The sequence below is a fragment of the Calidris pugnax genome, unplaced genomic scaffold, assembly GCF_001431845.1.
Source record: "Calidris pugnax isolate Ruff unplaced genomic scaffold, ASM143184v1 scaffold2, whole genome shotgun sequence".
NCBI lineage: Eukaryota > Metazoa > Chordata > Aves > Charadriiformes > Scolopacidae > Calidris > Calidris pugnax.
The window spans coordinates 1,433,021-1,455,198 of record NW_015090766.1 but is presented as its reverse complement, the minus strand read 5'-3'; the positions used below and the strand labels follow the sequence as shown (position 1 = coordinate 1,455,198).

General features: G+C 46.6%; 1 protein-coding gene across 2 annotated transcripts in view; it reads left to right on the top strand.

The window, feature by feature from the left end:
• The first annotated feature begins 7,539 nt into the window (after positions 1 to 7,539).
• GOLM1 (golgi membrane protein 1) overlaps positions 7,540 to 22,178 on the top strand; it is a 29,338-nt gene continuing 14,699 nt past the window's right edge. The window contains exons 1-3 of one of the 2 annotated variants that reach the window (XM_014936522.1): positions 7,540 to 7,599; positions 14,407 to 14,581; positions 16,956 to 17,135. In XM_014936522.1, the coding sequence (XP_014792008.1) occupies positions 14,453 to 14,581; positions 16,956 to 17,135 (309 nt within the window). In that variant the 5' untranslated portion in view covers positions 7,540 to 7,599; positions 14,407 to 14,452. The remainder of the gene's footprint in view (positions 7,600 to 14,406; positions 14,582 to 16,955; positions 17,136 to 22,178) is intronic. The other variant, XM_014936513.1, reaches the window with a different exon arrangement.

The following is a 22,178-nucleotide window of genomic DNA, read 5'->3' as shown; positions in this document are numbered from 1 at the left end:
TGGACAGTAAATCTGCCAAGTAGATGGTAGCAAAAACTGTGAAATAATGTGTCACATAATCAACTAATCAAAGGCATGTTTAGGATGATGATTTCGTAGAATAGGTGTATGTGTGCCTTATAGGGGAAAAAAGTGCGTACTAAACCTGTAATAAGTCAGGCGGTGGGGAAGAATGTGACCTCCAACTTCTCAGCCAACGAGAAGGGAGACAGAAACTCAGGGCCGGTATAAGGGTATAAAATACCTGAAAGCTGAAAGATCAGTGTGCATCTATTTTTGGTGCACCCAATTCAGCACTGTTTCGTATTAATAAATTTTTTTAACCTTTGCTTTGGTGAGTTTGTCCTCTTTAAATTCTACGATGTGAGCTGCTGTTTCGCACAAAATACGTGGCTATTAATTTTAAAAATAAAGATATAGATTTTATTAATTTTTTATTAATGTTGCATGTTCTACAAATTTTTGTGCAAGAGTGGTTACAGTTGTAGTGTGATTAATAGCGAAAGAAATGATAGCTATGAAGATTAAATAGAGGAGTTGGGGTTTTTTATGCAAGAACCAGTGCTCTGCAGCATCTCAGCTTTTCACAGCTTCTTTGTCAGTATCAGTTACTGATATTTTCTGAAACACTGGTAAGTGCTGACTCATGACACACATTTCGAACTAGTTCTTTTAATTTCTTCTCATTGGATCCATACTGCGGACAATGCTAGACTTCACTCTTCACTCTCCCCATTAAAGATAGGCTTTATAGTCAATAAAGTTTTGAGACTTGTCAGTTATTTCTACATCCAACTGATTTCCCCCCTCCCCGATCTTTTGGACAGAACTGCCTTTCCTCAAGCCAACTTCATGTGGCAGAGAAAATAATGGAGCTATGTCTCCAGAATTTTTAGCTACTTGTAAGCAAGCAGGGCAAGATTAGTCAATCAGTAGTCCCAGCTGCAGAGCCCTTATTTTCTTCTGCTTGCACAGTTACTTCTAATGAATATTTTTATTGGCGTTCATTTTTAGCAGCTTCTTGTCTTCCTGACAAAGATGAAGGAGTTGTTTTCTGAGTCTCACTGTGTTTTTATGAATCTCAACAACCAGTTCATCTCCCTAAACATTTGAAACCCGGTTTTTATTTTGGCAGCAGTAAGTCACTAACACTCAGATCTAGTACGTAGTGCTTTCAAGTACAAATCTGGCTTTCTTCTCAAGGCCAGCTCTGTCCTGGGCTGAGGGTCACAATCACTGTCTTGTGAAGCCCGTATAAACAATCCCTTATCGAGTGTACTGCTTCTAGTACTGGTCCTGAGAGCTCCTGCAGAGATCCTCAACCTATCTGCAGTTTAAAGTATGTAGATATGTGTTCCTATTTGCTTCAGAGCAGTGTTAGAAGATAGTTCAGAAAGAACATTTTAGGATTGTGAATATACAGCAAACAAGAAACAACGCGGAGTGGTCTGGCTGCTGTATGCCACCCATTTTGTTCTTCTAAACCACCATAAGTGGGGTCTTTTCAAGAATTCTTTGCTTTACCACATTTACATTAAAGACAAAACTTGTTAGTTCTCTGTTAAAATTGTGGGAAATGAGCTAAGTTTTGCTTCAGCTAATTGATATATTCTTGTTAGTGTGTCAGTACGAACAAAGGAGCCTTAGTAATAGTAGAGTCTAATAAACTGTATCCAGTTAATCCCCAGAAATGCCCTTGGTCTGTCAAGGGATCCTTGTTCACAGAGCGTTATCTAGGGGAAGAGAAACAGACTGGAACATGGCCTTCAACACGGGAACCCAGAGGGTAGGGGAGTATCAAGAAGGCCAGAGAAACAGACTGGAACATGGCCTTCAACACGGGAACCCAGAGGGTAGGGGAGTATCAAGAAGGCCAGAGAAACAGACTGGAACATGGCCTTCAACACGGGAACCCAGAGGGTAGGGGAGTATCAAGAAGGCCAGAGAAACAGACTGGAACATGGCCTTCAACACGGGAACCCAGAGGGTAGGGGAGTATCAAGAAGGCCAGAGAAACAGACTGGAACATGGCCTTCAACACGGGAACCCAGAGGGTAGGGGAGTATCAAGAAGGCCAGAGAAACAGACTGGAACATGGCCTTCAACACGGGAACCCAGAGGGTAGGGGAGTATCAAGAAGGCCAGAGAAACAGACTGGAACATGGCCTTCAACACGGGAACCCAGAGGGTAAGGGAGTATCAAGAAACCAGTCTTGGGCAGCAAATCTGCCAAGTAGGTGGTAGCAAAGACTGTGAAATAATGTGTTGCATAATCAACTAATCAAAGGCATGTTTAGGATGATGATTTCGTAGAATAGGTGTATGTGTGCCTTATAGGGGAAAAAAGTGCGAACTAAACCTGTAATAAGTCAGGCGGTGGGGAAGAATGTGACCTCCAACTTCTCAGCCAACGAGAAGGGAGACAGAAACTCAGGGCCGGTATAAGGGTATAAAATACCTGAAAGCTGAAAGATCAGTGTGCATCTATTTTTGGTGCACCCAATTCAGCACTGTTTCGTATTAATAAATTTTTTTAACCTTTGCTTTGGTGAGTTTGTCCTCTTTAAATTCTACGATGTGAGCTGCTGTTTCACACAAAATACGTGGCTATTAATTTTAAAAATAAAGATATAGATTTTATTAATTTTTTATTAATGTTGCATGTTCTACAAATTTTTGTGCAAGAGTGGTTACAGTTGTAGTGTGATTAATAGCGAAAGAAATGATAGCTATGAAGATTAAATAGAGGAGTTGGGGTTTTTTATGCAAGAACCAGTGCTCTGCAGCATCTCAGCTTTTCACAGCTTCTTTGTCAGTATCAGTTACTGATATTTTCTGAAACACTGGTAAGTGCTGACTCATGACACACATTTCGAACTAGTTCTTTTAATTTCTTCTCATTGGATCCATACTGCGGACAATGCTAGACTTAATAAAAACCTTCACTCTCCCCATTAAAGATAGGCTTTATAGTCAATAAAGTTTTGAGACTTGTCAGTTATTTCTACATCCAACTGATTTCCCCCCTCCCCGATCTTTTGGACAGAACTGCCTTTCCTCAAGCCAACTTCATGTGGCAGAGAAAATAATGGAGCTATGTCTCCAGAATTTTTAGCTACTTGTAAGCAAGCAGGGCAAGATTAGTCAATCAGTAGTCCCAGCTGCAGAGCCCTTATTTTCTTCTGCTTGCACAGTTACTTCTAATGAATATTTTTATTGGCGTTCATTTTTAGCAGCTTCTTGTCTTCCTGACAAAGATGAAGGAGTTGTTTTCTGAGTCTCACTGTGTTTTTATGAATCTCAACAACCAGTTCATCTCCCTAAACATTTGAAACCCGGTTTTTAGTCAAATTACGTCTCTACACTTGGGCTGTGCTGCTAAAGGAGGATCCACTTTTCCTTAAAAATTGAAAAAGAAAGACTCTCCCACTTGGGAAATCACGTATCTCCCTAACTAGAGTGATGTGATCCTACCTGGCTTTGAACTTGTGTTTTGAGCTACACGGTGCTATTGTATCTATTATTTAAAAACCAAATCGAGCCAAACGCGTTCTCTCCTATGAAAAAGCTAAAGCGCAGATCCTAAACTGATTTATTTTTAAACAGTCTTCAGGGACTAGAAGAAAGGTTCACACTCAGATTATCTTCTGACACACGGAAGATCATTTTTGTTAAGTTTGTGCTTATTGTTCAGTGAGAAAATTCAATTTTATTTTTTTTTTTTTTTTCGAAATCTGCCGTGCTATTCAGGAAACTGACCTCCTAATAATAACTTCTGTCCCAGGTTCCCGAATGCTGTTGCGTGCCCTCCGAGTGTTTGATCTCCCACCCGCAGAAAGGACATCCAGCCCTCGGCGCCGAGCCCGTATAATCCCCTTGCCCAACTTCCCTCACTCTCGGCGGGCTCCGCTCCCCCGGGCGGGCTCCGCTCCCCCGGGCGGGCTCCGCTCCCCCGGGCGGGCTCCGCTCCCCCGGGCGGGCTCCGCTCCCCCGGGCGGGCTCCGCTCCCCCGGGCGGGCTCCGCTCCCCCGGGCGGGCTCCGCTCCCCCGGGCGGGCTCCGCTCCCCCGGGCGGGCTCCGCTCCCCCGGGCGGGCTCCGCTCCCCCGGGCGGGCTCCGCTCCCCCGGGCGGGCTCCGCTCCCCCGGGCGGGCTCCGCTCCCCCGGGCGGGCTCCGCTCCCCCGGGCGGGCTCCGCTCCCCCGGGCGGGCTCCGCTCCCCCGGGCGGGCTCCGCTCCCCCGGGCGGGCTCCGCTCCCCCGGGCGGGCTCCGCTCCCCCGGGCGGGCTCCGCTCCCCCGGGCGGGCTCCGCTCCCCCGGGCGGGCTCCGCTCCCCCGGGCGGGCTCCGCTCCCCCGGGCGGGCTCCGCTCCCCCGGGCGGGCTCCGCTCCCCCGGGCGGGCTCCGCTCCCCCGGGCGGGCTCCGCTCCCCCGGGCGGGCTCCGCTCCCCCGGGCGGGCTCCGCTCCCCCGGGCGGGCTCCGCTCCCCCGGGCGGGCTCCGCTCCCCCGGGCGGGCTCCGCTCCCCCGGGCGGGCTCCGCTCCCCCGGGCGGGCTCCGCTCCCCCGGGCGGGCTCCGCTCCCCCGGGCGGGCTCCGCTCCCCCGGGCGGGCTCCGCTCCCCCGGGCGGGCTCCGCTCCCCCGGGCGGGCTCCGCTCCCCCGGGCGGGCTCCGCTCCCCCGGGCGGGCTCCGCTCCCCCGGGCGGGCTCCGCTCCCCCGGGCGGGCTCCGCTCCCCCGGGCGGGCTCCGCTCCCCCGGGCGGGCTCCGCTCCCCCGGGCGGGCTCCGCTCCCCCGGGCGGGCTCCGCTCCCCCGGGCGGGCTCCGCTCCCCCGGGCGGGCTCCGCTCCCCCGGGCGGGCTCCGCTCCCCCGGGCGGGCTCCGCTCCCCCGGGCGGGCTCCGCTCCCCCGGGCGGGCTCCGCTCCCCCGGGCGGGCTCCGCTCCCCCGGGCGGGCTCCGCTCCCCCGGGCGGGCTCCGCTCCCCCGGGCGGGCTCCGCTCCCCCGGGCGGGCTCCGCTCCCCCGGGCGGGCTCCGCTCCCCCGGGCGGGCTCCGCTCCCCCGGGCGGGCTCCGCTCCCCCGGGCGGGCTCCGCTCCCCCGGGCGGGCTCCGCTCCCCCGGGCGGGCTCCGCTCCCCCGGGCGGGCTCCGCTCCCCCGGGCGGGCTCCGCTCCCCCGGGCGGGCTCCGCTCCCCCGGGCGGGCTCCGCTCCCCCGGGCGGGCTCCGCTCCCCCGGGCGGGCTCCGCTCCCCCGGGCGGGCTCCGCTCCCCCGGGCGGGCTCCGCTCCCCCGGGCGGGCTCCGCTCCCCCGGGCGGGCTCCGCTCCCCCGGGCGGGCTCCGCTCCCCCGGGCGGGCTCCGCTCCCCCGGGCGGGCTCCGCTCCCCCGGGCGGGCTCCGCTCCCCCGGGCGGGCTCCGCTCCCCCGGGCGGGCTCCGCTCCCCCGGGCGGGCTCCGCTCCCCCGGGCGGGCTCCGCTCCCCCGGGCGGGCTCCGCTCCCCCGGGCGGGCTCCGCTCCCCCGGGCGGGCTCCGCTCCCCCGGGCGGGCTCCGCTCCCCCGGGCGGGCTCCGCTCCCCCGGGCGGGCTCCGCTCCCCCGGGCGGGCTCCGCTCCCCCGGGCGGGCTCCGCTCCCCCGGGCGGGCTCCGCTCCCCCGGGCGGGCTCCGCTCCCCCGGGCGGGCTCCGCTCCCCCGGGCGGGCTCCGCTCCCCCGGGCGGGCTCCGCTCCCCCGGGCGGGCTCCGCTCCCCCGGGCGGGCTCCGCTCCCCCGGGCGGGCTCCGCTCCCCCGGGCGGGCTCCGCTCCCCCGGGCGGGCTCCGCTCCCCCGGGCGGGCTCCGCTCCCCCGGGCGGGCTCCGCTCCCCCGGGCGGGCTCCGCTCCCCCGGGCGGGCTCCGCTCCCCCGGGCGGGCTCCGCTCCCCCGGGCGGGCTCCGCTCCCCCGGGCGGGCTCCGCTCCCCCGGGCGGGCTCCGCTCCCCCGGGCGGGCTCCGCTCCCCCGGGCGGGCTCCGCTCCCCCGGGCGGGCTCCGCTCCCCCGGGCGGGCTCCGCTCCCCCGGGCGGGCTCCGCTCCCCCGGGCGGGCTCCGCTCCCCCGGGCGGGCTCCGCTCCCCCGGGCGGGCTCCGCTCCCCCGGGCGGGCTCCGCTCCCCCGGGCGCTTCCCAGCGGCTGCGGGTGTCTGCCAGCGGCGGTGCCGGGGCAGTTCACCGGTGCTCATCTTGCCTGCCTGCGTGACACCGACAGAGTTTTACCGTAGTACTTTATCGTTTGTCTTCAGCCGGTCCTTCCCTCTTCGGGTCCTCCGCGCCGAGGTGGGGATTGGTGGTGTGAGAGAGGGCCATTACAAGGCAGGGTGTGAGGTGGTCGCCTCCAGCCTGCCTCTCCTTGCCGGGAAAGGTCGGGCCAGGTGGCCTTTTGAGGTCCCTTCTAGCCAGGGCTGTGACCTGAGGCAGTTCACCCTCATCCTCCTCAGCCATCCCTGCTTGGGCCGGCTCCCTGCGCTCCCTCCGACGGGCAGAGCTGCAGAGGTCTCTCCTCCTTACTCTGGCTGGGGTGGCTGGTGGCTTTTCCCAACTTCACACCTCCGTAAGCCTTCCCCCTTCTGCTTGGGAAAGTGTTTCCCCCACCTCCTCAGAAGTTTTGATTCAGCTGTGGTGTACACAGTAAATACTGGGTTTATTTCCTCCTCCCAGGAGGCTTTCCTTGCTTCACTTCATTGGGTTCCCTTGCTCCTGTCTCAGCTTGAAGATGGGAGTAGTCGATTGGGTTTTTAATTAGCCTTGCTCTTGGGTTGAGTCTTTTTAAATGGCCCTTCATCTTGCATCTTAACAGCACTTTGCTCATAGAGAACTATTTGCCGTGTTGATTTTTTTTTTCCCTAGGGGAGGTTTGCGTGTTTTACAGTGAAACCCTACCTGTAGTGTTACAGGAGTGGGGGGGATGGTGGCAATTTTGTGGCTTTCTCACCACATATCTACACTTACTTATACTCAGTTTCCTAGTTATTTTTTTTTAACATCAGGTTGGTGTCATATTAATTGTCATCCTAACAAGGTAGTTTATGTTGTGTGAGAAAAATGCCCTCAATGAACTATTTTGCTAAAAAGAACTGTTGAGATCCTTCTGTTGTATGATTTTGCTTGTTTAATTTTGTTTTCATACACAGTATTTTCAGGTGGTAGTAGTATTGTCTACAAGCGCACCTAGATAGCATGTCTGGAAACTTTGGGAATTTTAGAAGGTTTTGTCAAGTTACCTTTGGTTACCTAACTTCCTTCATCAGAACAGATACTTACCTTAAACCTCTGGCATCTTTTTAGCTACACGCCTATTTGGGATTTTGCTTTAATTAGATAAAGGGCAGGTCATTGTGGGTGGTTGGTTATTATCTTCTTGTAAAGTAGTCTTTTGAAAGAAGAGCTGCTTTCTGATATGAAAAATAATTAGTGGCAAGTGGTAACAGTCACTGAGCAGATAACACTTTTTCAGTGTTTTCGTACTCTTCTGTTCTGTTACTTCTAGTTTAAAATGCATTAGAAAAGGAAGACCTAGGATCTGAATTGAGTATCAAATGATGGTTATTCCCGAGTGCAGTTGCTGAATGTTTTGTACTGTAAGTACTTCTTCCCTTCCCGTTCCTGTAAAAAGTGTAACTTGATAATTTGGGCAAACAGTGACTCAGTAACATCTTGCGGCATCTATGTTGGAATTCTTTTTTTTTTTTTTTAATTGGGTGGTTGCCACTTTGAAGTGAGACAGTCAACCAAAGTACAGAAGTCTGAAAAGTGACTGTTGCTGAATGTTTCCAGAGGTCTTTGTTTTTCCTTTGTTTTGTTTTGTTTTCAACCTGCAGTTTGTAGATTCCTGTGGAAGGTGTTTAGAAAGTTCGTGGTGAGCAGCCTTGAGTTCACTGTACAAACTTTAAGTCTCTGTTGGAAAAATGTTCATTTGACCTCTTTTCACTTGCAGACTTCAGAATAAACACCCCCAATCAGTGTTGCTGCAGAGGATGATAAAAAAATCTCTTTTCCACGTGTTGTGACAGTGTATTAGGCCCAGTTTCTGACTGGTGTCGGCAAGTGGTGCACCCTTGAAAGCATAAAGGTTGCTGCTGGCGTTGACTGGTTCTTAATATCTGACTGCGAGTGGTAGTTTTTTGGGGTAACATCCAGCTGTGAGTGAGAACCAACAACTGGATTCCTCTTTCAAGGATGATCACTACCGTATGTTAACCATATATGAAACTAAAAATGAAAAGTTTTGACTCATTTGTGTCACCTCTCCATTTCCACCTGCCCCCAGACCATCACCCCTTTTTGGAAGACTGGGTGCACAAATGTTTGCTGATTTGTTTTTCTAAGAATTACTTTTAAAAAGTTGTTGGTTGGTTTGTTTTTTTTAAAAAAGCCAGTTTCTGGTACCCTTTAGTCTGATTTAGTCGTGTCTGGGTGTAACTAACTGTTGTCAATGAAAAAGGTTTTGATTAGCTTCCTTGGTTAAGCTGGTAAATTTTCTTTCAAGCAATCAGACATAGGAATTTCATGGCAATGTCTGAAAAAACACAGGCAATTTAATCCAGAATCTCACTGAAAAACTAGGGAGTAATCTGCAAAAGGTGGTGGGTGATAGCACCGTTGTCTGCCTTTGGGGGTCGCCTGTTGACCTGTCTGGCCAGGCTGGGGTTGTGTGTCCTCTCAGTGCTGCCTGGTAGCCCTCGGTCCTTGGAAAACTCGCCTAAAGTCGGATTGTAATTTACTGACCAAACAATTTAAGCAAGAAGAACGAGCCCGTTGTGACAGTCTTGAGAACTCCCTAACAAGAAGAGAAGTCCACAATGTTATATTGCTAAACCACATGAGAATGTCCTGTTTTGACAAAATAAGCTTAACCCCAATGTTATCCGTGTTTTAACTCTGTACTAATTAATCAGGTAGAAGGGGAAGGGTATGAACTGATTTACAGCTGACATTGTCTTGAAACCGCCTTGAAGCAAGACAGACCAGATGGAGTAAAGATAAGGGAAGAAGCAGAGGGGCGTACTGAAGGTGTCGAACCCGACCTCTGTGAGGATAAAAACAGCTATTCAGCTTGCTTGAATTTGCGAGCCCTTGGTGGAGCTGCGACTCCCCGGCCGCCCAGCGCTGCTTTTGCTTTCCTACCTTAATAAATATTTAGTGAATCTATTTCGGACTTAGTTTTTTTTATTTTAACTATAACACTCTGGAATAGTCCGACCCCTCAGGACACCTGCTGTCCCACCGCCGGGCTCCGCCGCCGCACCAGCCCCCGACACCGAGGGGCTCCCCCTGTTCGGGGCGGGGGCGGCCCCCACACTTCCTCCGCGCCCCGTACTTCCTGCGCTGCCCGGCCCTAATAGATTAAGCCTCTTGGTGCCCTCATTAAATAGAAAAAGCATTATTGTTCTGGCTTATAGAGGAACAGAGAAGATTGACTTGCACTTTAACTGTGCACAGCAGAGGTCAGGCTAGAAACTGCACTTTCTGAATTTCAGTCAAATAGGCCCAAGTTTTGCAAGTGGCAGCCCATGTTCGAGGAAAAAAAAAAGGTTCAGTCAATGACCTGTGCAGGTGACTGCATATGTATGCAAAGGTTGCAGCAAATTCTTGCAATTCTGGCATCCTTTATTGCCTATGCAATCGGTATGACAGAAATCTGTCCAACAGTATAACGTCTATAGAAAAGAATGTCTTGCATTCTTCTTACTGGCTTACACATATGGAAGCTAGAAAGGTTGAAAATAAGGGACTTGGTCTTTTATATATTGTTCTGGAAGAGGAAAGAATGACAATTCTGGCTACACAGGCATTCAAGGTGAACCATCAAAAGTGAATACAGCCATTGCCTGCAGGTACTGCTTTTCCCAAGAAAATGTCACTAACCAATGCTGAACAGTAACATTAATCAATGAACCTTCTGAAGCAACTTTCAGAGATAGATAGCCTATGAATGAAAAAACTATTTCCCAAAACTGCCCTCAGCTGCCCAAAGGGATGTTCCATGCCATGTGATGTCATGCTCAGTATAAAAGCAGGGGAAGAAGAAGAAAGGGGGGGAATGTTCACGAGTGATGATGCTTGTCTTCCCAAGTAACCATTGCACATGATGGAGCCCTGCTTTCCTGGAGATGGCTGAACACCTGCCTGGTGATGAGTAGTGAATGAATTCTGTGTTTTGCTTTGTTCGCGTGCGTGGCTTTTGCTCTACCTATTAAACTGTCTTTATCTCAAACCATGAGTTTTCTCACTTTTACTCTTCTGATTTTCTCCCCCATCACACCAGAGGGGGCATGAGCAAGCAGCTGCGTGCTCCTCCCCTATTTTCTTGTGGTTTTTTTTTTTTTTTTTTTTTTGTTTCCTCTTTTTTGTCTATGCTTATGGCCCAGCTTTTCCAAAGGGGTTTTCCTCAGGCTCTGTCCTTACTCGGAGGTGCAGACCTCCAAGTAAGATGCCCCTTTGCTTTTCAGTGGCTGTTCCAGCTGCTCTTGGTCTTCATGTGCTGCCCTGGCGTATGCTGGCTTCATACCGTGTGGTGGCTGGGGGGTGGAGGAGGTGGTTGGTAGGCAGGTAAGCAGGCTGGGGGAGAAGTGACCCCTTCTGCATCCCCCTACCGTCAACTGTGTGCTCCTTTTATTGAATTCCTCATCTGTTGTGCTTGTTCCCGCTCAGCGGGTCTCATGTAAATGCACAGAGCTGGACTTTGTGAGCAGAGAGACTTGGTTTTCCTTCTGGGAGTCTGAAATATACAAATTGTTTTGCGTTTGCCTCTGATGTCTTAGTCTTGAGATTTAGTCAGCACAGTTGTTAATTGTCTGTAGTGGAAGATTGCTGGATACCAGCTATCCTACTTCAGCTAAGTGTAGGAAAAGAAGGAGTTGCTCAGAAATATGCTATATATTAATTTGCTTGAATATCTTGGAGTCTAAAACGTCTCTCTCTTGATGAAGCGCTGTTAAGTTGGCAATGCAGAAGGATAAAATCTGCTGTTCAGAAGTCAGGAATTTTATGCACTACCAAATGTAGAGCATTATGCACGTGATACAGCATCTCATTTTCACATCTGTAGTAAACATTCATGGAAGATGGATTCCTTGATGTTCCGTAAAATCACTTTCTTACCCATCAAATCAGAAACATATTTTATTTTCAACTGAAATAACTGTGCCAAACCAGATGTTTCCTGGAAAACAGCATGTACAAATACATTTTCATGTAAATGTACTTACTGAGCTCATTTGCTTATCTCTTGTCCAGAATACATGCATGTGTGTGTATCTGTGATAGAGAGTTAAACATTTTTAATTTTTAAACTGATGAGAGAGAGACTATCGATATTGCAAATGAAGTAATGTTTGAAGTCTGTACTATTAGGATGGAAGATTCTTCTGTTTCATCTCTTTCCTCTTCGTTTTGCCTTTCTTTCTCTTGAGTATAAAAATATATTCCTAATTTAACATAAATTATTTAAGGGCAAGTAACGTTGGATTTTCTAGAGAGAACAATGTATTGAAGTCAAACATGCTTTAGTGAAAGCAACACTTTCTTGCCTGCTTGCTTTCAATAGCAAAAAAACTCCCAACTTTTTTAATAGCTGAAAGAGTTGCTAAGGCTGCTGGATTTGTGTACTTGGTAGGTGTGTCATCATCACTTCAACATGGTTTTGCTCATGTACTTTAAGCGTCATTCATCCTTGAATGATATAGTTGCTTTATCTCTGAAAATTTTTGAGCTAAACTGCTAGTCCCATATATTTATCTGGTAGTTAAATTCCAGCACAAGTTGTTACTGATAGTTAACAGGAACTGCTTTCTCTATTTCTGACTGCCAGGAGGAAAATACCAACTATTTTATTCAGCTAACACTTGGAACGATGCAGGATGTCTTGCAGTGCTATGTTTAGTTATTTTTCCATGTTCTCAAGTGTACCAAATAATACTCCTACAGCGAAGACCAGGATATGAATGACTTCATGACTAGTTCTGAGATATGTTTTTTGAAATGTAGTATTTTATTCCAGTATGCAAAAGTAAATTAATTATCTTGTTTTTAGCTGCTGTGGCAGTCCTGATCGTACCCATTTTCCACTTCCCATTTTTGCCACTATGGAGATATGTGATTCTTGGTTTTCAGGGAATCTGTGTAAGATGAGGTGGCTCCATACTAGTTGGGGGCTCCTCTTAGGATGGCATGGCAGGAGAACTGTCTGTGCAAGATGTAGGTGCTTCTGCAATTCTTAGCTGCGTATTGGAAATATGGGCGTATCTCTATCTGGTTTAGTCTAGTGCATCTTGATTTTTTTTGCTGTACCACAAAAATGCATGGTTCCTCCCCATACCTTTGGTTTTTCCATTGATGTTACCTCTGCTGTACGTCATCCTGTGGGTGTCCACTGGAACTCTGCTGCCTGTGTCAGTTTGCTCCACAGCTGAGATTTCCTTAGGTAAGAAACTCAGGCCATGGGTGTCAGACTGTTGCGGACAGAGTGATTAACTTCACTAGTTAGAGTGAAGTAGTGAAATATTTATTAAGGTGAAACAGTGATTTAAGAAAACCAGTAGTAAGTGCGATAAAACCAGTAGTAAATGTGATAGTGTTTTACAAGATTCAATGTCAAGGCACACTTGGTTATTTGCTGCATAGAGGACAGGGTCAGGAAGAGCTGTCAGGGAGACCCTCCCGTTGAGTCACGAGGTTCAGAAAGGACCCCCTGGCTTTCTGAACTCCTTCTCAGAGAGGACTCCAGGTGCGGCTGGATCCAATCCTAGTCCCAGACTTGGTCAACGGTTTATGTCTAAAGGATCATATATGCGCAATCAATCCTTTACATTACTTAGCTAAGATTTCAAAGTTTAGCATGCTATTAGTCACTTACCAAGAGTCTGTTGTGGCAAGGAATCTCTCAGCCTCGAGGAGTAGAACCTTAAGCGAGCGTCCTCACGAAAGGGGAGATCCTGGCGTGCAGCCGCTGCCACACAGGAGAGCTCCAAGGGCTCTTGGGCTGTCCACTACTTATACAGTAAGATAATTGACCTATAGCCATATTCTCATGGGAACAGAGTTTCTAGGTCCCCACTCCAGACAGTATTTTGACTATGCTGCCAGCCATCCCCTGAAGTCCGGGTGCAAGTTACCACAACTGCTATTCTGATGGCCGTGGTGGCCATGGCCCGAGCAGGAGCTGAGGGGGAGAGGGGGAGCAAAACAGGGAGAGTACACGGCCACACAGACCTGTGCAGCTATGCACACCTTTTTGGGTTTGCTTTGGGTTTGGTTTTTGGGTATGTGTGTGTGTATGTACACAAAGAGGGAATGTTTTCAAGAAGCTGTGTCTTACTCTCAGGCTCTATCTATACTCCATCCCCAAATACAAACAAATTCACAGACTTTTCAAATTAACAAATAGACTTGAAACCTTCACCAGTCTGGCAGTATTTTGCACTCCCTGCTGACAAATAAGGAAGATGGGTTATATCTTAAATTGAATGCAAAGAGGGGATCTTGCAGAGGGCTCCTGTGCATACTTAGGTATAGGTGAGCTGTTGAAGGACTTAAGTGCTGGATGTACAGTAGAATCGGCATTTCTGGTACATGCTAACTGCTGGCATCACCATCTTCCCCTGTGATTACAGCATATGTCCATGTGTAAACCCTTTGAGAGTCGCTACCGTTCATTAGTTTTTAAATACCTCAAAGCCTGTGAATTGCACCTGTAGGGAAGAAGTTGGTTTATTTAACAGTATGCACCTTGAGAGACGGTACAGTGTATTAATAGTAAATGCACCCATTTCAGATTTAGTTAGTGTCTTGCAATGCATCTGTGTTTGCTGTCAGATCTTCTGTGCTCATTTTTGCTGGCTTTTGTCTGCGGAGCGCAGAAAGAAAAAAGCAAAGTTTCAGTTCACAAGAGAGCAAGCAATCTATTACAAGCTGTGCCTGAGATTCTCAGTGGAGCTTTGAGGATTTGTTGAGCTGTTACGCTCATTAACAGCAGGTTTTGTCATCTCATAGGATGAATATGGGCTATTTAAAACAGATTTGCAGCTGCCCTTTGCTGCTGCTTTTCTGTTAAGATGGGCTGTTCCATAGAAACAACCCAGGTTTCAGTAGCAACCAGTAGTACCCTTGGTACTGCTCATTCGTTAAAGCAAGGTTATTTATTTTCTGTTAGGAGCAGAGAAAGCAGCTGAGGATCAAAGCATACAGCATTTAATACAATTTACCACTGAAATCAAAGAAGTGTCTGCTAATTTGGCCTTTGTCCTTCAGGTGGAAATATCTAGACTTCCTTGCTGGGCATAGTCCCTTCATCTGAGAGGTGTTGTGTTATTGCAGTAAAGTTTCATTGTGTGTATAAAATAACTCTAATGGAGGATGCAATATAATGTGTCTGTTTTAATTTGCAGGTTTCCACACTGCTGTGGTTCTTTGAATTTGGTTTTTTTCCATGAAATGGTAGGACTAGGAAACAGCTGCCGAGGGATGAAGTCTCCACCTCTCCTTGTGGCTGCACTTGTGGCGTGCATCATTGTTTTGGGTTTCAATTACTGGATTGCAAGTTCTCGCAGTGTGGATCTGCAGGTAACTTTCCTATTGCTCTGTGTGTTGTCTAGTACTAGTGTGTTTAACAAACATGGTCCACAACCAGAAGGATGCTTACCCTGCATTTTGTGGGCCAGGAGCTTCAGCTTATTGTGGGAATTTTCACAAATATTACACTTGTTTCTTACCAGTAGTTAGAGATGGGGGGGAATGGGAGGAATGCCTATTTGTAGGTAAGGGGGCTCCAAAACTTAAAGACCTGCTTGTATGGTACTTGTCACTTGTGCTCACACAAAGTTTTCAGCTGTCTTGTGCTGTGTCATTCTACTGATGTGGCAAATGCCATCCTATGCATTTTTTTCCTAACTGTGTACTGAGACTGGCACTCCATTTTTAATCTGAATGGGCATCTGCAATTTGCTCATCTCCCTAACATTTTTTTCTTACATGACCCATAAGAATGTATGTGTGTTTTCCCACCAAGTTCAGGGAAATGTGGCTTGCTCAGAAACAGGGTCCAAAAATCTGAATTTGTATTTCTTAGAAACCTTTCCTAAGAAGGCACACAACACACATGGAATAAATACCTTGTCTGCTATTTTTCTGTCACTGTTGAGCTTAGATTTTAATCCTTTTTGCAGTGTGTGTTCTGAAGCTGAGGAGTATGTGAATAAAGTTGCTGGTTTGTGACCATGCAGAATGGTTCTTTTTTTGTTTGTTTCTAACAAGCAAACCTTAAAACTTAACAACTTGGTGATTAAATGCGGCTGGTAAGAGCTGCTCAGTATTTCCACTGAATTTGTGTCCTCTTTGAGTCAAATTTCAGGACTGAGTTGACAGCTGTAGGGTTTGAACTCCTGTTTCACCTCAGAGTGGACACTATTCTGTTTGTCTCTGGCCATGCTGTTAAGGGTATATGCCAGCTCTCCCTTGGTGTGTAGAATATGATGCCCTGTCTTCTGGGATTCTGGTCATCCCTTGTTTTCCCTTTAGTCAGTGGCCTCAGGATGGTGGCTACAAGCAGGTAGTAACTGTGTCAGTACTGCTGAAAATTTTGCAGCATGGCTGTGAGGAGAATAAGTTACCATACTAGCTTATTCTTGATCCCAGTAATCTAGGGACATAAGGTCCTCTTTACTTTTACTGATGTACTCCATCATCTCACATGTTTCTCCCAAAGTTAGCTTGAAAAATCATTTAACTTCTGTGTAGTCATGCACTCAGAATGAAATAAAAGTGTAGCTGAAGGTGCAGATGGAGCTTCTAAAGCTCTCTGTCAGCCCATTCGTTTGTTGGCAAGACTTGGCAGCTATTATGACTGAAATGAAGTAAGTGCTTTGCTTTTCTCTTGCAGCTAAACTGCAAGTGCTTCTCCTTTTCCCCACCAGCCCCCTCCTGCCGCTTCTCTACTCTCCTGCTTTCTGTGGCAGAAAAGCAGAGCAGGAAGGCAGTAATATGCAGTATACTGTGCTTTAAGAAGATTTGGTCCATTTCCTTGGAATCTTGGAAGATGCAGAGTTTATATAGTATCTATTTTTTAATCCACCTGGAATCCACAGGTCTTTCTACCTGGGGGTAGAAAGGGTATCAAATTTTGTTGATACTCCACGCCCCACCCCACTTCCTGCCAGGTGTCTTTGTACCTTTCCTTCCTGCTGAAGAGCTATTTTAACCCGAAATAATTAGAAACAACGTCCTGCAAAAATAAATTGGTACTTGAAAAGAAGAAAAAAAAAAAAAGGAATAAAAGCTGTGGCAGCATCAGGCTTGATTCCTTTACCTTATGTCTCTGTGGTTTTGTGTGCAATATGTGATGGTGTTGAATTTTCCTCTAATTGTCACTGCTCTTTGAGCACTCAAGAAGAATGATGATTTTCTGTTTATGAGTTTTTCTCATGTGTTTTTGTGTAGCAGCCACATGTCAGTTGTTTATGTAAAAGTAGGTCAGTGTTTTCTTCCCTCCACTCTTTCCCTGGCCTTCTGGGAAAACGTATTCATTTGAGAGATAGTTTTCCCTCCGAGTTAGTTTAGGATGAGCACTGGGAAGTGCAGTGATGTCAGAATTGTCTGAATTAGATTTAAGAAATTATTTGACCTTGTACTTGAGAGAGATTGTAGACTGCAATCTTTTCTTATGTTTTTTCTTGAGGGGAGCAAGTTTGGTGCTTATTTAAGCTCAAGTACTGTAGCAGGTTTGCATTTCTCTTATCTTTAATTGAAATTTTGATAGTCTTTACAGAATATGCTCTACTGGTAACTTATGTAAAACTGGTGTGTGTGGCGGGTATCACCAGTTGACTTCGACATTAGCACTGTTAGTTCTGTGAAATTTGGTATTCCTTGACTGTATTGGAGAAGAGTCTGGCAAAGGGGAGGCATTTCTGTTTGGTTTGACTAATTTGCTCTTCCTCAGGGTCGGATCATGGATCTGGAAGGCAAGGTCCGCAGGGCAGCAGCGGAGAGGGGCGCTGTGGAGCTCAAAAAGAATGAATTCCAAGGGGAGCTAGAGAAACAACGACACCAGATTGACAAAATCCAGTCTTTGCATAGCTTTCAGATGGAAAATGCCAACAGAGTACATGAGGAAGAGAAGGTAGGACCTTTTTTTAGACACAAATTTCTGTGAGACTTTGGTTTTACCAAGGCACTGTCTAGAACAGAGTAAGGTTCGTCAAATGTTCCAGATGGTGGGCATACAGTCAGTGTTGATGTGGCAAAGCATTTAGTTTATGTGTCATTGTATAATACTTAGAAAATGAACACTGAATGCACATTATAACGATCATTGTATGATATGTGAAATACAAGAAGCTGTAACAGCACTTTTGAATAAAACCTCTAGTCCCTCTTTAATTGTTGTTACTAGCGTTGGGTCAGCCTCTCACTTTCTTTACTGTATACTAATGTTTTAAAACTTATGGAAAAGAAGAAGCTCCACCAACAGATATACTTGTATTCCCAAATATATTTCTATATATTTCTAGGCATAAATGGTTGATGTTTATTTCTAAATGCATTACAAATTTTGTGGCACCTTGGCCTTTAGCCTCCAAAACCCAATAGCACTGGGAGGCATAAGAAGGTTAGACTCACCTTTCGTGGCGGTGCTCCTGCCAGTGCAACAGTGCCAGAGGGATGGCAATCCCTTGTGAGCACTGTGAACATACTTACTTAAATGTCAGTGTGTACGATTACTGCTGTGTAGTTTCCTGCAAACTGTTTTGTTGTTGTTTTCCTCATGTTGTTGGTACCACCTCAAATGCGGCTGTTACTCATTGATACCACTTTTCTCACTGTTGCCAGAAGTATTTAGTTGAGTGTATTTGTTCTGCGTTTATTGCTTCTCCTGTGGAGTCTCCTGACTGAAGTTTATAGGACTATTATTTTCACCAAACTGAACAGACACAACCAATGATGGTAGTAGATGCTCTTTGGGTAAAGCGTTCACCATTAGGTGACAGTTAGCTGCTCGAAACTTGCAGTGCATGAACAAAATATCACCAGAATAATCTTTGAATGACTTAGAGGAAGAAAATTGAATCAAAATGGAAGGTGGAATTGTTTCATTAATATGCACACCAATGGCATATATTTCTAGTGTATTTTGAAATCAATATTTTGTCATATTATCCAAGGTATTCAAAGAAATAATAAGCCAATTCTTTCTGCTTTTGAGACAAACATATTTCTTTGATAATATCTCATTGGGTTCAGTCTTCATATATACTTTAAAAATGGTGAGGTATACTTTGTGTATGTATTTATTTTTTTAAAATGTATATATTTATTAAAAAGATAGCTCAGGACAGTCAGCAATCCAGTGAGCAATCAGCCTTCTTGTGGCTTCTGCTTCCTGATAGTGGGTGTTGGTATTGCTGCTGAATGCTGTGGGCATTGTTTAAATTTACTATGCTCTGAGAAGGTGCCCCAGTTTGCATGTAGGTGAAACCCATTATTCTGTTTTGGCATCTTTTTGCATTGCAATTCTGTCCTGCAAGGTGTAAAAGCACATACATGAGGTAAAAAAAAATAAAATAGGACGAGCGGTAATGGTTTTAAACATAAAGAGAGGAGATTCAGATTAGATGTTAGGAAGAAATTCTTCACTGTGAGGGTGATGAGGCGCTAGAACATGTTGCCCAGGGACGTTGTGGATGCCCCATCCCTGGAAGTGTTCAAGACCAGGCTGGAAGTGGCTTTGAGCAACCTGCTCTAGTGGGAGGTGTCCCTGCCCAGGGCAGGGGGGTTGGAACTCGATGATCTTTAAGGTCCCTTCTAATCTAAACTGTTCTATGATTCTGTGATAAGGCAGAAGTTATAAAGCAGCTTAGAAATAAACTGGGTTAGTTTGTTGTACTGTGCGGACCTTACTGATGGAGTTTTGGAGTGCTGGGAAAGGCATGCAGAGGAGAACAAGGAGGATAACCAAAGCTTTGCAGTAGTTTCTCTACAGAAATCCACAGTGTAGATTACAGGCTGAGGAGAGCTGTCACAGACATCTCCAGGATCCCAAATGGTGCAGAAAGCACTCATGTCTGGGAGAGGCAAGAAACAGGTGTCCTCCATCCGCTGATAAGCTTCAAGTGCAGTCAGCAAGTTGTAGTTGAGACAGGGCAGATGCAATAGTTGGTGGAGCTGCATGTCTGTGACATCTGTAATGCTCAGTTGCAGTGGGTCTGTGTGGGTTAAAAAGCAACTGCATAACCTTGGACAAACACCTGCCCCACCACCCAATATGAAGGTGTTCTGGCCCCAAGCGTTCCTCAGCAAGAAGAAGCTGCAGCTTGGAAAAATACTGTGCTTTATGACTGCCTTGGTGTTCATTTGGCATCCAATGTTAGAGACAGGATGCTGGGCAAGGTGGATTTTGGGGCCAACTAATCTGGTTATTCCTTCCTCTGAAGTACTTCGCTGTCCATCGTCCCTAACTGCAGTTGTTCAGTAATGGAGTAGTCTATGAAGTTTGCTGTTGAAAACCCAGGAGCTGATGCTGCAGGAAGCATTAGATAAAAGTGGTGCAATGGACTGATTTCCTGTCTTCTGCTTTTTGTGACTGGAGAAGAGCATGTCTTAGGAGACTGAAGTGGAAGGATGAGCGTGTACGTGGCCGTACACCACTTCGTGTGGCAAATTCAAAATTTGCTCTTGTTGCAAAATGTGAGCAAATACCCTGCACAGATGATGTTTGTTTTCCCACTCTGGGAATTAAGAATAGGGAGAGTTGTTTTACTGGGAATCTGTGTGTTTGTAAAAAGATGCCATCAGCAAAGCTGGCATGGATTCCTCCACTCTAATTTAGGAATGCCTCTGATATGATGGCAGGGAAGAAAGGGAGAGCCTAGTTCTCCTCACTGAAGACTTTGATTGGAAGAAGCTGTCCAGAATCAGAGGCTATCCCACAGAGGGATGCGGCTTATAAGAAAAGACTGTTTCTGAGTGCTTTCTTGTGTGTGTATCTATATCCATATCCATGTGTAAGTGTGTGTTGTATGTTCTCATGTTTATACACACGTATTTCTGTATGCACACAGGCACACACGTATCCTTGGTTTTTCGGCTCCATGGATTCCAGTGGAATCCAGGACTCCTGGGAGGCAAGTAATGAATTCACCCTTTCTGATTAAAGGGCTTGGTCCTTGAACTGAACTTCATTTACCCCATGGGGATTAGCAGGAAGTATTTACCTAGTCCAGGAAGGATGAATTCAAATCCAAACTCCGAGTCTCTGAACTTGCTTTACAAGTAATATGAGCTGTTTAACTAACTAGATAAATCTTTGAGTGATAAATGGGATTTTGTTTAGTTCTTGCTGTTTTTTAAAGAAAATGGAAATGTTTTCACCTGATGTGTAGGCGTGAATGGTCTGTCTCAAAACCCCCTCTTTTTCAGGGTGAAATTATGGTTCTTCTGTTTATAGAAGAAATCTATACGGGAACAAACTTTCACAATCTGGATTCCTTATCAAAAACAACTCTCAAGTAATATTTGAGACCCATCTTAATTGCATTTCGTGTCTGCTCGCTGTGTCTTACTCTGCTGACAAAATAAAGAATAATTACGGCACTGTTTTAGTCTCATTCCAAACAAATACTCTAGTAAAATACTTGCCATGTTAAAGTCGTTGTTGGTGGCAGCGTGGTAGTGACTGAGGTAAATCTGCCTTCTTTTCTACTCGGACTGTCTCTGTGCTAGTTAAAGGACAAGGGCAGAGAAGGTAGGAAGGAGGGAGTCAGAGCTTAAGTACACACAGTGGGCTCACCAGTCACTGCCGCAATGGAATCCTGGGAAATTCCTGTCCTAATTATTCTCTTAGGTCTGAGTACGTATAAAACACTTCTATCGCCAGTCTGCTTTTAAAAAAATCTGCTTGAATGTTTAAGGATTAATGTAGGTTTAGCAAATGGCTTCTGGAATTCCATACAGAAATAGACTGAAGAGATCAAGAGAGCTTACGCGAACACTTAGTAATAACAGATAAGGCATCAGGAGTGCAAAAGGTCTGTTTCTAATCTGTAAGCAATTTTCTGAAGAACAATATTCTGTATGGTTGGTATTCAGGACTTGTAGCTTCTGGGATATACACAGCCATGATAGTCTTTTTGAAGAGTGTAGCAGGAGAACAATGCGTGTGATCTCTCTTATTTTTAACTGCTAGAACGTGCTTTTGTAGCTTGTCATTTTCTTTGGATTTATGTAATTCTTTTCCAGCCCACATCTTGTTTTACTGAGGAGAGGGGCTAAGCTTTGTGCATTTTATGTGAAGCACTTCACCGTCCTGCTGTTGCTCAGTGTCCTTTCACGCCGGCCACAGCTGCTCTCGGATCCCCTCCCTCTGGGAAAATTTCAATTCCCAGCACAGCCTTCTGAGACAAAATACCTATCAGTATGCAGAGAGTTAGCTCTGCTCAAAATGAATGACACTGGGCGGTGGGGGAGAGAGAAGAAAGCCTGCTTATGTTTTTTAAACCAAACAATGTTTTATCTCCTTGTTTTGAAAAGGCTTTAAGGAATAGCAAGCACCGCCTTGTGCCCCACTCTTCTTGCCATAGCATGGTGTTAGTAAATTAGCAAGAGAAATCAGTCTGCTTACTCAAAACAGGTACAGCATAGGTCTAGAAAACTACTTCTGTTTAAAATGCATTTTTAAAAAACGATGGTCTGGGACTACCTGAACTGTAAGCACCCTAAGGGTGGAAATTTAGAGTATGTGTAGCTTAGGAGTTAACTACTGGAGCATTTCTAAGTCTTCGTAGCAAAATGAATGGACAGAAAGGAAAGCAGGAGGTAGCTTATATGTACCTGTACAGCTTTTATATTAATATTCTCACATCATAGGATTCTGTTTTGTTTTAACTGCCTAGTATTTGGGTCTTAATTAACTATAACAAAGTCATGAAAATCCTGTAGCTACACAGGGCTTATTTTCTCCAATCCACTTGCTCTTGCCTTGCACCTGTAAAGGTAATTTGTTATTCACATGTGTCAACTTCCTCTCTCTTCCACTGGGCATGTAAGAAATTGATAACTTTACGATTTGGTGGTTTCTGCAGTTTTGAGGTGTGTGCCATGGTGCATGTGTCCTTCATCACAAAAAAAGAGGGTCTAGATTGCTTTTTAGGAGAGGATGTGAAAAAAG